This window comes from Ictidomys tridecemlineatus, chromosome 7, assembly GCF_052094955.1.
Source record: "Ictidomys tridecemlineatus isolate mIctTri1 chromosome 7, mIctTri1.hap1, whole genome shotgun sequence".
NCBI classification, from domain to species: domain Eukaryota; kingdom Metazoa; phylum Chordata; class Mammalia; order Rodentia; family Sciuridae; genus Ictidomys; species Ictidomys tridecemlineatus.
Genome location: NC_135483.1, coordinates 146,899,049 through 146,911,300, shown reverse-complemented (window position 1 = coordinate 146,911,300; position 12,252 = coordinate 146,899,049). Strand labels below are relative to the sequence as shown.

The window sequence follows — 12,252 nt, the reverse complement described above, 5'->3', positions numbered from 1 at the left end:
GCAATATTATCAAGCAATGAAAATAACTTCTCTGTGTATAGCATGGATGAATCTCGTTGGCATAATGTTGTATGAAATAAGCCAAACACAAAAAAATAGATATTGAGTGATTCACTTATATGAAGTTTAAAAGCAATTAAAACTGACCTAAGTTGACAGGGATGAAAATGATAACTACCTTTGGGGGTTATCAAGTAATTAGGAGTTCAAGGTAATTGAACTTTTGGAGTGGTGGGAAAATTCTGTATCTTGATATATGTTGTGTTTATATATGTAAAAATTTATTAAAATTTATTTACTGAGCCAGGGATGTAAGCTTAGTGGCAGAGCACTTGCCTGGTGTATGCAAAGCCTTGGGTTTGATCCCCAGTACGTCAGAAAACAAAATGAAACAACAAAAAAAAATTAAAGGCTCTAGCTGTAGCTCAGTGGTAGAGCACTTGAATAGAATGTATGAGGCCCTGGGTTTGATCAGCAGCATCACAAAACATCAATAAAAAAATTAAAAATTAAATTAAATCATGTACTTTATAGTATGTAGACTATACCTCAATAAAAGAAGAAATAAAAAGTATAGGTAGCAACATTTTCTGCCTCACAGAGTATGCAAAAAAAATTAATGAAATAATGACAAGTTACAATGAAATCATGGATGATTTTAAATTTTTTTACTTTTTGTCTGACTTTATTGTCTAAATTTTATGTTGAACATAAAACTTGTTACTTTAATAAAATTAAACCTTGTAAATAGAATAATAAAAATTTGTTATGACTTCCAAGTTCTAATTCAAAATTCAAGACCTACATTTATATAGAATATTATTTTGATCATTTTTAAAATTAATACCTATATTTGGATCTGACTTCCATCTACCAATAGGATCAGTTTCTTAAAAGTGCTTCCAAAACCTCTGGCACATTCTTTTTATCTTCTGTGTGAGTTATTAGTCTCTGAAGTACTGTTTGAACAATATGGTGCTAAGTTTGATGAATAAGGTGGATTAATCTCAGTAAAGTTTTGAAGTAAGAAGTAAGGATGACAAAAATTAAAGACTGATTTTCTTCAAATGGTTCATCAACTAGATGTGAAAACAGTCCCAAATTAAAATATTTTCAGATGTCTTGAAATTTGAAAAATAAGTTAATCAATGTCAAACCTCATAAGGAAGATACTTTATGGAAATATATCCACTTACATACATAAATTATGGGGTTTTGTAACAAAGGGCAATTCTGATGTAGTTAAGCAAATTTTGCTTCAAAGTCCTGTAGGATAAAACCTTTAAAAAGGTGTTTGAGTGATCAGGAAATAATTAAGACAGTAAGAAGACCTGATAATTAAAATTTGGTGAGGGAATACTTGAAAATGGAATTCATATTAACTAGAAGTTCCAGATGACATGCATCTTTATTAAAAGAAACAGAAGTAAACAGTACATTAATTAAACTTACAAATACACAAAATAAGGAGGCTTTAAACAAGCCAGTAAGGAAAGAAAACTAATATAGTGAATTTTGACCAAAATATCGAGTCATTGAGAGGAGATAATAAAAAAAACTAGGCTTTGAAGTTTATAAATTTACACATCCAGAAAGAATGCCACAATTTAAATATGTAAACCATGAGTGACTTTCCTGATTTTAGGATATGTTTTACTGACCCAGTATCAATCCAAAACCAGAATTCTCTGAATACTTTGAAACCATTTATATATTTCCAAAGTCAAAATTTTTCTTAATACTCTGAAATTAAGACTTCAGCCTACTTGGTGGAAAACAATCCAAACATTATTTATCTAAATGTTAGATCATATCAATGTTAAGTATACTAATGCTCTCAATATACTCTTAAAGAGAAATGTCTGTTTTGTCTATATTGATATGTCCTCAACTATATTTTAATAGATCTGAGATATTCTTTGCCTTTTGCCTCAGTTGGCCTTTGTAGTAATAGGCCACCTACCTATTGCCAGCTGTATGCTCAACTACCAAGTAGTCACCAGGTAAGCCCTGGGACTTGTAGCCCCTTAAACATGTCTTCACATTTCTGCTTCTAATCACTCTGAGCTTCCCTTTCTTTTCAATCCTATTCTTTGCTTATCTAAATCTGACCTTTAAAACCTTTGAAATGTCACATCCTTAATGAAAAATGTCCTTTTCTTCCCAAGCAGAAGTCATCATGTTCTGCTCTATGCTCTCGTGCCTCTTGCTAGTTTCTATCATAAATTAGAGGCTCTGAATGACTATCTCATTTCCCTTCCTAAGCCATAACTTTTCTTAAAGTCTATAATAGTTCACTTAAACTTTTCAGTGTCTAGCACATTGTCAGCAATTATCATAACGTTAATATGCATTGTTAATTAATAAATTACCTCTTTTAAAAATTATCTTTTAAAAAGAAGTTATAAGAAAGGGTATCTGTTTAATTTTTCTTAAATAGGTATCTAGAGAAAAGTATGTAATTTTATACATCTCAATATAACCCAAATCAGTGGTTAGACATTTTTTTATTTTTTTATTTTTTATTTATGTATGACAGTAGAATGTATTACAATTCTTATTACACATATAGAGTACAGTTTTTCATATCTGGTTGCATACAAAGTATATTCACACCAATTTGTGTCTTTATACATGTACTTTGGATAATAATATCCATCACGTTCCACCATCATTTCCACCATCATTGAACCCTCCCTTCCCCTCCCACCCCTCTGCCCTATCTAGAGTTCACCTATTCCTCCCACGCTCCCCCTCCCTACCTCACTGTAAATCAGCCTCTTTATATCAGAGAAAACATTTGGCATTTTTTTTTATTGGGATTGGCTAACTTCATTTAAAATCATCTTCTCTAACTCCATCCATTTACCTGCAAATGCAATAATTTTGTTCTCTTTTACTGCTGAGTAACATACCATAATGTATACAGGCCACTTTTTTTTTTTTATCCATTTATCTGTTGAAGGGCATCTAGGTTGTCCACAGTTTAGCTATTGTGAATTGTGCTACTATAAACACTTATGTACCCGTGTCCCTGTAGTAAGCAGTTCTTAAGTCCTTCAGGTATAGATAGCTGGGTCAAATGGTGGTTCCATTCCCAATTTTCCAAGAAATCTCCATACTACTTTCCATATTGGCTGCATCAATTTGCAGTCCTACCAGCAGTGTATAAGTGTAACTTTTTTCCCACATCCTCGCCAACACTTATTGTTCTTTGTATTCATAATAGCTGCCATTCTGACTGGAGTGAGATGAAATCTTGAGTAGTTTTGATTTGCATTTCTGTAATTGCTAGTGATGATGAACATTTTTTCAGATACTTGTTGATGATGTATATCATCTTCTGAGAAGTGTCTGTTCAGATCCTTGGCCCATTTATTGATTGGGTTATTTGTTTTTTTGGTGTTTAGCTTTTTGAGTTCTTTATATACCCTAGAGATTAGTCCTCTATCTGATATGTGAGGGCAAAGATTTGTTCCCAAGACGTAGGCTCTCTATTCACTTCACATATTGTTTCTTTTGCTTAGAAGAAACTTTTTAGCTTGAGTCCGTCCCATTTATTGAGTCTTGATTTTAATTCTTGCACCAAAGGAGTCTTATTAAGGAAGTTGGGGTCTAATCCCACATGATGGAAACTAAGGCCTACTTTTTCTTCTGTTAGATGAAGGGTCTCTAGTTTTATTCCTAGGTCCTTGATCCATTTTGAGTTGAGTTTTGTGCATGGTGAGAGAGAGGGGTTTAATTTCATTTTGTTGCATATGGATTTCCAGTTTTCCCAGCACCATTTGTTGAAGAGGCTATCTTTTCTCCAATGCATGTTTTTGGAGTCTTTGTCTAATATAATTGTAATTTTATGGGTTAGTCTCTGTGTCCTCTATTTTGTACCATTGTTCTACCAGTCTGTTTTGGTGCCAATGCCATGCTGTTTATGTCACTATTGCTGTGTAGTATAGTTTAAGATCTGGTATAGTGATACCACTTGTATCACTCTTCCTGCTAAGGGTTGCTTTAGCTACTCTGGGTCTCTTATTTTTCCAGATGAATTTCATGATTGCTTTTTCTATTTCTATGAGGAATGCCATTGGGATTTTGATTGGAATTGCATTGTATCTGTATAGTGCTTTTTGTAGTATGGTCATTTTGATAATATTAATTATGCCTATCCAAGAGCAAGGTAGATCTTTCCATCTTCTAAGGTCTTCTTTGATTTCTTTCTTTAGGATTCTGTAATTTTCATTATATAGATCTCTCACCTCTTTTGTTGATTCCAAAGTATTTTATTGTTTGTTTGTTTTTGAGGCTATTGTAAATGGTATAGTTTTCCTCATTTCCTTTTCTGAGGATTTGTCACTGATTCACAGAAATGCATTTGATTTATGGGTGTTGATTTTATATTCTGCTACATTGCTGAATTCATTTACTAGTTTTAGAAGTTTTCTGGTGGAACTTTTAGGGTCTTCTAGGTATAGAATCATTCATTTAAGAGTAATATGCTTTAAAACTAAATGGCAGTGGTATAAGCAATAGTTATTTCACATCTACAGTGATTGTCATGTGCTTTCATAATATTAATGATACATTACACCCCTCCCCCTCCACTCAGGAAGGTTAGTCACCAATGACGATCAGTTAGAGAAAACATCATGCTCATTTATGCTGCCTTCTAATTTGTGGTACATTATTTAATCTTGATAAATTTCAGTTTCTTCATCTTAAAAATAAGAAAAATTATTTTCAACCATACCTATTCTAATTTGTTTTGAGAGAACATAAGATAATGTAAGTATTAGCACTTTGTGAACTGTAAAGTTGTATACAAATGTAAGGGTATATGAGGGAAATTAGTATAAGAAACATTAAAAGGGTAATATGAGGGATTGTATGAGTAAATGACTGAAATAGATCAGATTCTTTCAGGTCAAATTTAAATGACACACCAAATGAAATGCTTAAAGCAAGGAAAGATTTTGGTGTGTAATAACTTAAGTATTCATCACAAGAAACTGGGTAATTCCAAAGGGGAAAATATGAAAATTACTGAATTATTTTTCTGCTTTGTGAGTTCTATAAGATTACAAATTCAATCTGAGAAATCCTTATAGATGAAAGAGTTACAGATCTGAAATAATCCCAGGCTAATTTACTCATTATTACCAATTAGAAAGAATGATTCTATTTCCTTCTCTCATACTATTGAGGTCAGCTTATAAAAAATCCAAGAACTTTTCCATAATACTTCATTTCATCTGAAGTTGTAATATACCTGCTGAAAGGACATATGGAATGCAGAGGGTAAGGAAAGATCTCAGCACTTATATATTCTAAACAACCTCAGATCTCAAGTCCCCCTGTAGCACCCTTACTATGTTGGTCTTCACATGGATGGATGGATCAGAAAAAAGATGAAACTCAACTGCTGATTCACAAACCATATGTAGAACCTTATACCAGAAACAGAAACACAAAATTGGTTATTGTTCCCTAGATACTTGGGAAGGTTTCCTCTTGATCATCCAGGCCAATGGTGTCCAATTCTGAATTAGGGCAATTAACAAATGTATTTTCAGTTTTAATTCCCTTTCTCTCTTAATGAGAGTTAATCATCATGTCTATACACATTTTCTGAGTACCAGCTCTTGCTGTTGCCAACAAAACTCATTTCTTTCCCATAGGAGTCACTGAACAAAGACTGTCCTGAATAGCAAATGAATACTGAGGACGTAGATACTGTTAAAGTCACTTTGACCCTTCACTGCACGCACATGGGCCTTGAGGATTATAAGCATTTAGTAGCTATGTGATCTAAATGCCAAGATGTCTTTAAATGAGTTGATTAATCTTCATATTGTGCTTATGATTTATGTCATTATTTAAAATTTTTTTTGACTGGCAGTAATTAATAAGCATAATGAATGGAACCTTGTCTTTTGTTTTTAGATAAATTGCATTGCCAAAGAGCAAAACCTTAACTAATCTTCCCTCTTCTCTACTTTATAAGCCAAAGTTAAAAATTTAACTTGGTATAGAAATTCAATTTTAACTTTATATCCATGTCATAATTAAAACATGAGTAGTCAAATTAAACTAACATTGCCTAATAACTTCTTTCCTGTTGCCATCATATCATGTAATCATATTGGAGGGTAGCTGATGTTGTTATATATTAAAGACTTCCCTGGAGCATAACTTATAACTCCAGGAAATCAGACAGAAAATTACCTGCTTTATTAAAGGGAGAACAAAGTCATTTTGTGAGAAGTTATCATGATCTTGGGGTAACCTCATATGGAAACCAGTGGCATGGAATTCTGTTTAGATCAAACTCTATGATCTCGAATCTGCACTAAAGTAAAAACTATGTATATATTGAGTTTCTATTTTGTTTTTCAATTTTTCAAATTTGTTTTTAATTCCTTGGTGGTGATTTAATATGATTGTATGATATATGAGTCTTTAATAACCCTGTGTTTCCCTTAGAAGATAAAGGAAAGCTGAAAGCCAGTAGTTCCAGTCAGCCATCATGCTCTGAAAGTGGCTCATTTCTCCTCAAATCTGGCACAACTGCCCTGCCACCTGGGACAGCCACTTCGCCCTCCAAAAGCACAAATGGAGCACCAGGGTCTGTTGCTGAATCCGAAGAAGAGAAAGCCAAAAAATTGCTTTATTGTTCACTATGCAAAGTGGCTGTGAACTCCCTGTCACAGCTAGAGGCACACAACACAGGTTAGCAGCTATCTTTCAAATTGAAATAATGTTTATAACAAAACCCAGCTTTTCCCATCAGAATGTCACTCTGTTGTTCAGGTATGAAGTGTGTATAGTGTCTTCTCTACCATTTGAGTTCAAAGGAATGATTTTTAAAAGTATGATCATAATATCTTTGGACATAACAAAGCAAAAGCAGTTTAAAGATAAAACTTATTCTATTCTTCATTCCCTCAAAAGCATCAGATACTTTCCATAACTCACTTGTTTTCCGGGGGTGGGTACCAGGAGATTGAATTCAGGGGCACACGACCACTGAGCCACATACTCAGCCCTAGTTTGTATTTTTTTTAGAGACAGAGTTTCACTGAATTGCTTAGCACCTTGCTTTTGCTGAGGTGGGCTTTGAACTAGCCATCCTCCTGTCTCAGCCTCCTGAGCTGCTGGGATTACAGGCATGTGCCACCACCCCTGGCTCCATAACTCATTTTTGATGAGGTAATAGAGATGAAGACAAAAAGTTTTATGCAATATTCACTGCCACACACTTTATAAGAGAAAAATTAGAATCAACAGCTTATCGATAAGGAAATAATGAATAAATTATAGTAACCAAAAATGATAGAATATGTTAATCAATAAAATGTAATTATTAGAAAATAAATACATGATTTGATATTTGAAAATTTCAGGATGTTTAATTAGTAAATCCAAATTCTGAAAAAACATTTGTTAGCATAGCAAAAAAAATAAAAAACCCTGATATCCGTGGTTACCTATAGTGGTACAACTCTAGGTAATCTTTATTTTCTCAATATTTTGGATATTGTATTATACACTCATGGTTTCCCATGTGTTACAATGAAAAAATGTTAAACTTACAATTAGTGTAAAAATGATGCTAAAAAGGCACTGGGAACTTCAGTCTGAAGATAACCTTCTCAAGGATAAGAAAATAAAGAGCTTCATGCCAGGCTACATGCTTATATCCAGCTACTTGAGACTGATGCAGAAAGACTATAAGTTTGGGACTAGCCTCAGCAACTTAGTGAGGCTGTGTCTCAAAATAAAAAATAAAAAGGGCTGGTGATGTAACTCAGTGATAAAAAGCCTCTGAGTTCAATTCCCAGTACCAAAAAAGACGACGACAATGACAACAAAGACAGGAAAAAGTAAACAAAGAGAGAGAGAGATAGAAGTTGCTTCCTATAGTTCTTAAATAGCTGTTTTAATATATGCCTTTTTCTATTTTAGGATCTAAACACAAGACCATGGTTGAGGCTCGTAATGGAGCTGGTCCAATTAAGTCCTATCCTAGACCTGGATCAAGATTAAAGATGCAGAATGGCAATAAGGGGTCAGGACTACAGAACAAGACATTTCATTGTGAAATCTGTGATGTTCATGTTAACTCGGAAATTCAACTCAAACAGGTAATGAAATTAGTGTACTCTGCTCTTGGGGGTCACTACTTGAAGATCTCTATCTCCTCCTCATCTACAGAGTGGTTCTCACTGTGCTCACAGTTAACTTTACTAACCTTTATAGGATGCATAACTTATGCAACATAAAAGTTCTCTGTGGAAAAGAAAGTCAGTATCCAGTAATGGAGCATCTACTACTACTGTATGTCAGGTTCCAAGATAGGTGTTAGGGATAGAAGGATGGACATAAAAACCACACAGAGCTTAGAGTCCAGCAGAAGCCACTGGTAAGTCTGCCAAGGCCTCAAAGTCTAGGTAGAGAGCTTCTTCAGTAACAATGGAAACACCAGAAAAAAATCTGATAAGGCCTATAGAAAACAAAAGATGGAAAGGAGAAGGTCATGGAGAACAATGGGAGGGGGAAGCAGGTCTTAAAGGAGGTAGTAAAGATTTTACCCAAACCATTCTAGAAGGATGAACCAAGAGCTGGAATGGAGAAACCAGCAACCTCTGTGTAGGAAATGTATCTTTCATGGATTTAGCTTATGCATCAAACATTTTTTCAGCACATTTCTAGCCGGAGGCATAAAGACCGAGTTGCAGGGAAGCCACTGAAGCCGAAATACAGCCCTTACAACAAACTCCAGCGGAGCCCAAGCATTTTAGCAGTAAGTTCACTCACCTGCTCACCTTTTGGGGAGGGTAGCCTTGCTGGGTTGGGCAGGAGCTGTAAGGAGGACCTAGGGACTAATAGTCATGGGAAGGTTGTGAATTTATCTATTTTATCTTGACCATGCTGGGGATTGAACCTAGGACCTCACACATGCTGAGCATGTGCTCTACCACTAAAGTACACCCGAACCTAAAGGCTGTGAATTTAAACAACCTACATAGACAGAAATTTTAGAATGAACTGCTTAGTTCCTGCTATAAGGACATCTTGAAGAAAGCTCCTTTAGGAAAGAAAAACTGAACCTCTTTAAGAGTTAATGCCCAGCAGGGTGTGGTGGCTCATGCCTGTAATTCCAGCTACTTGGGGGCCTGAAGCAGAATTATTGCACATTCAACATCAGCCTCATAACTTAGGGGGAGACCCTGTCTTAAAATAAAAAATAAAATTAAAGAAGAACTAATACCTTACTCTTTACCAAGACCTTGTCAGAAGACTATCTTCTTTACTATATAAGGAAAAGGAAAGACTCAGGACAGGGCAAGTGATGCCTGAGGAATCCTGGGATGTGTGGAACCCAGCAGAGAGGTTGCTTTCATAAAACAAAAATCCATCCATTTAATTTAATATCCCTGTGTTTCCAGTGTGTGTGTGTGTGTGTGTGTGTGTGTGTGTGTGTGTGTGTGTGTGCATGCGCACGCACGCACGTGTATGCAAGAAAGTAGTGTTTATATTCCATTCTAGCAGGCATGTTGGTGATCGGCCTATCCTACCTGTTCTCAATATGTACAGTTTTCTGTGTTTTGCAAAAATACCTAGGAACTTCAGCAGTAGGTGTCATATAAATACCCAGATGGATGGATTTCACACTCTCCCTGGGACCTGGCCCAGCATGGTATTCAGTCTGAGATGAAGCTGGGATTGGCCAGCTGGAGGTGGTGCTGAGTTTACCTTCCAGCTTCTCCAAAACCTTGGTTTCTGCAGCAAGCTGGTGGTATCTGCATTAGGCATACCCATCTTGCACAACTCCTCTGACTGCAAAAGAGAGAAATTAAGGATTATTTTCCTACTTCACATGAAGATTCTACCCTGGACTCCTTTAAATAGAGAAAGTTTCTAGTCCACTAATAGTTTTTCCCAATAACAGATACTTAATTTAGCTAATTTTTCAAGAAATTCTCATTATGTGGCCAGGAAAAGGAAGGAATTGACTTTTTTTTTTTTGTCTTTTTACTCTTCCTGGGTCCCTAATGTCCTGAATGAACTCAGTTACTTACCTAAATTTCAGTTTATCCAAGAGCAGTGATGTGAAGGGTCGTACTTCTAAAAAAAATAAAAGAAAAAGCAAGAAACTTTTCTCTAAGCTACAAGGTGGTTTAACATAAGTGTGAATTTTGAAATGAGATCCATTGCTTAAGCAGGAATCTTCTGGGCATGTTTTGTTTCATTTCTTTCTTGCTGAGCCCCTTTGTGTCTATTCATAGAGATGCCCTGTGCCCTAGTATCCAGGATCAAAGACCAAAGAAAGACTTGAAATGGGAACAATTCAAAATAAAACTATATCAATACTAAAAGACACTGACACCAGCTTGGGGAAAATAATCATCTCTTCACTCCTGAAAGTAGATTTTAAATTTAAGACTTCTCTGTGGTGCTGTTATTCGACAACAACCTGCTCACCCCATTCCTGGTCTTTTTCCTCTCATTAGGCAAAACTTGCATTCCAGAAAGATATGATGAAACCTTTGGCCCCAGCCTTCCTGTCCTCACCCCTGGCAGCAGCAGCGGCTGTGTCCTCTGCACTGTCACTGCCACCCCGGCCATCTGCCTCGCTCTTCCAGGCTCCAGCCATCCCTCCAGCTCTCCTGAGGCCAGGGCACGGGCCCATCCGTGCCACTCCGGCCTCCATCCTGTTTGCCCCATACTGACATCTGCAAGCCCCAAGACCAGCCAGGCCAGTAGGAAAGTCGAGAAGCCAAGCCAAAAGGATTTCAGCAACTTGAGCATTTTGTGTTACAGTAAGTATCTCACCTACCCACAAAATGCAGCCTACCACCTGAAACCCCAGCTCCAGTGAAAAACAAATCACTAGATTCAAGAGTGCTTTTATGGACCGATCAAATCATTTTGGAATGTGAGTAACACAGGTTCCCTCTTCCCTCCCCAACTCGACCCCATTTAATTGGTGTATCTGAGAAATCTGGGTTCTTGAAAATGTACAGTCATAAAGTAAAGAAAAAGAAAACCAGTCTCTGTTTTCCCATGGGTATAATCTGGCTTAGAACAATATGGAATATTTTCCTGACAGACTTGAAAACTAGGATCTTCCTCAGATGTCTGTAAATAGCTCTGGAATCCAACCGGGCATATTCTAGTGTGGAAGAAAAATAGAACACAAGTGCTTACTTGTGAATACCATCTTACCAACGGATCACGTTTTCTTTTTGGTGTACTCTCGTCGACAGGGATTGTGTACTGTTTTAGACCCAAGTACTGTTGTATCCTGTGTAGTACTAGATTGTATCTCTTGTCTGAATTCAACATCTTTAGTTGCTGTGTAAATGTTAGGAAGCAAAATAGCTTTGAATTTCTCGTTAAGAGAACAAAAGATAATGTATTTTCTTTATTTCATATTTTATTTGGAGATATTTAAACAAAATAGAAAGCCATATAACATAGCTATAATTACTACCTGTTTGCTATTTTTGTCTAACTTATTTTGTAGCTTCCTCACTGGTTTGAGTTGCTAAGCAAATATATACAAACACAAAAAGAGCTTCCTAAATTGCACATTTTGGCACCTCCTGTGCATTCTGCAAGAAGACAATGAATCCATGTATTTCTACGTAATTATCTTCATTTTTAACCTGTTTTCATTTGTAATGATGCTACATAATTTTGTGGCTCCCTAATGCAATAATGTACAGAAGATATAAAATTTATAATTGAACAATTTGTCTTTCTGTTCACTGAATATGTTGCAGGTCATGCTCCCATGCCCCCCTTTCGAAGTTGGTATCAACAAGACTAGAATATTTGTGATATCAGGGGCAAGAAGTATCATAAAACAATAAAATAGTGAACTCTTTTAGAGTATCTATATCTGCAATCTGTAAATGGTAAAATGTCTGTGTATTTTTTTAAATGTACCTTTTCAATAAAAGCATCAAAAATAAAAATCGGTTCATATTTCTAGTATTATTTTCTCCTGAGACTCCTTCTAATTTGAAATCACCTGATGAAAGATTTTTTGTAGGAACAAAGATTGCTTCTTACATATTTATCATTTTTAGCTCTTATTTTCTGCATATTTATTTGTCATGTTTATTCATTGCCTCATGAGGTGGAACATGACTGCTGTTTCCTCTCTGAATCTCTAAGAAGTTGGGCCAAAGTTGTGAGTTGTCCAAAATCACCGTAGCAGCCTGCTAAACATTTTTGACTCTGATTTTT

At 35.7% G+C, this 12,252-nt stretch overlaps 1 protein-coding gene across 9 annotated transcripts in view; it reads left to right on the top strand.

Annotated features, from left to right (window-relative positions):
* Positions 1-11,978, top strand: part of Znf385b (zinc finger protein 385B) — a 359,572-nt gene extending 347,594 nt beyond the window's left edge. For 7 of the 9 annotated variants that reach the window (XM_078017680.1, XM_078017678.1, XM_021725962.3 and 4 more), the window contains 4 exons: positions 6,478-6,723; positions 7,960-8,138; positions 8,696-8,797; positions 10,509-11,978. In XM_078017680.1, the coding sequence (XP_077873806.1) occupies positions 6,478-6,723; positions 7,960-8,138; positions 8,696-8,797; positions 10,509-10,727 (746 nt within the window). In that variant the 3' untranslated portion in view covers positions 10,728-11,978. The remainder of the gene's footprint in view (positions 1-6,477; positions 6,724-7,959; positions 8,139-8,695; positions 8,798-10,508) is intronic. The other 2 variants (XM_078017681.1, XM_078017679.1) reach the window with 1 other exon arrangement.
* The last annotated feature ends 274 nt before the right edge of the window (positions 11,979-12,252 follow it).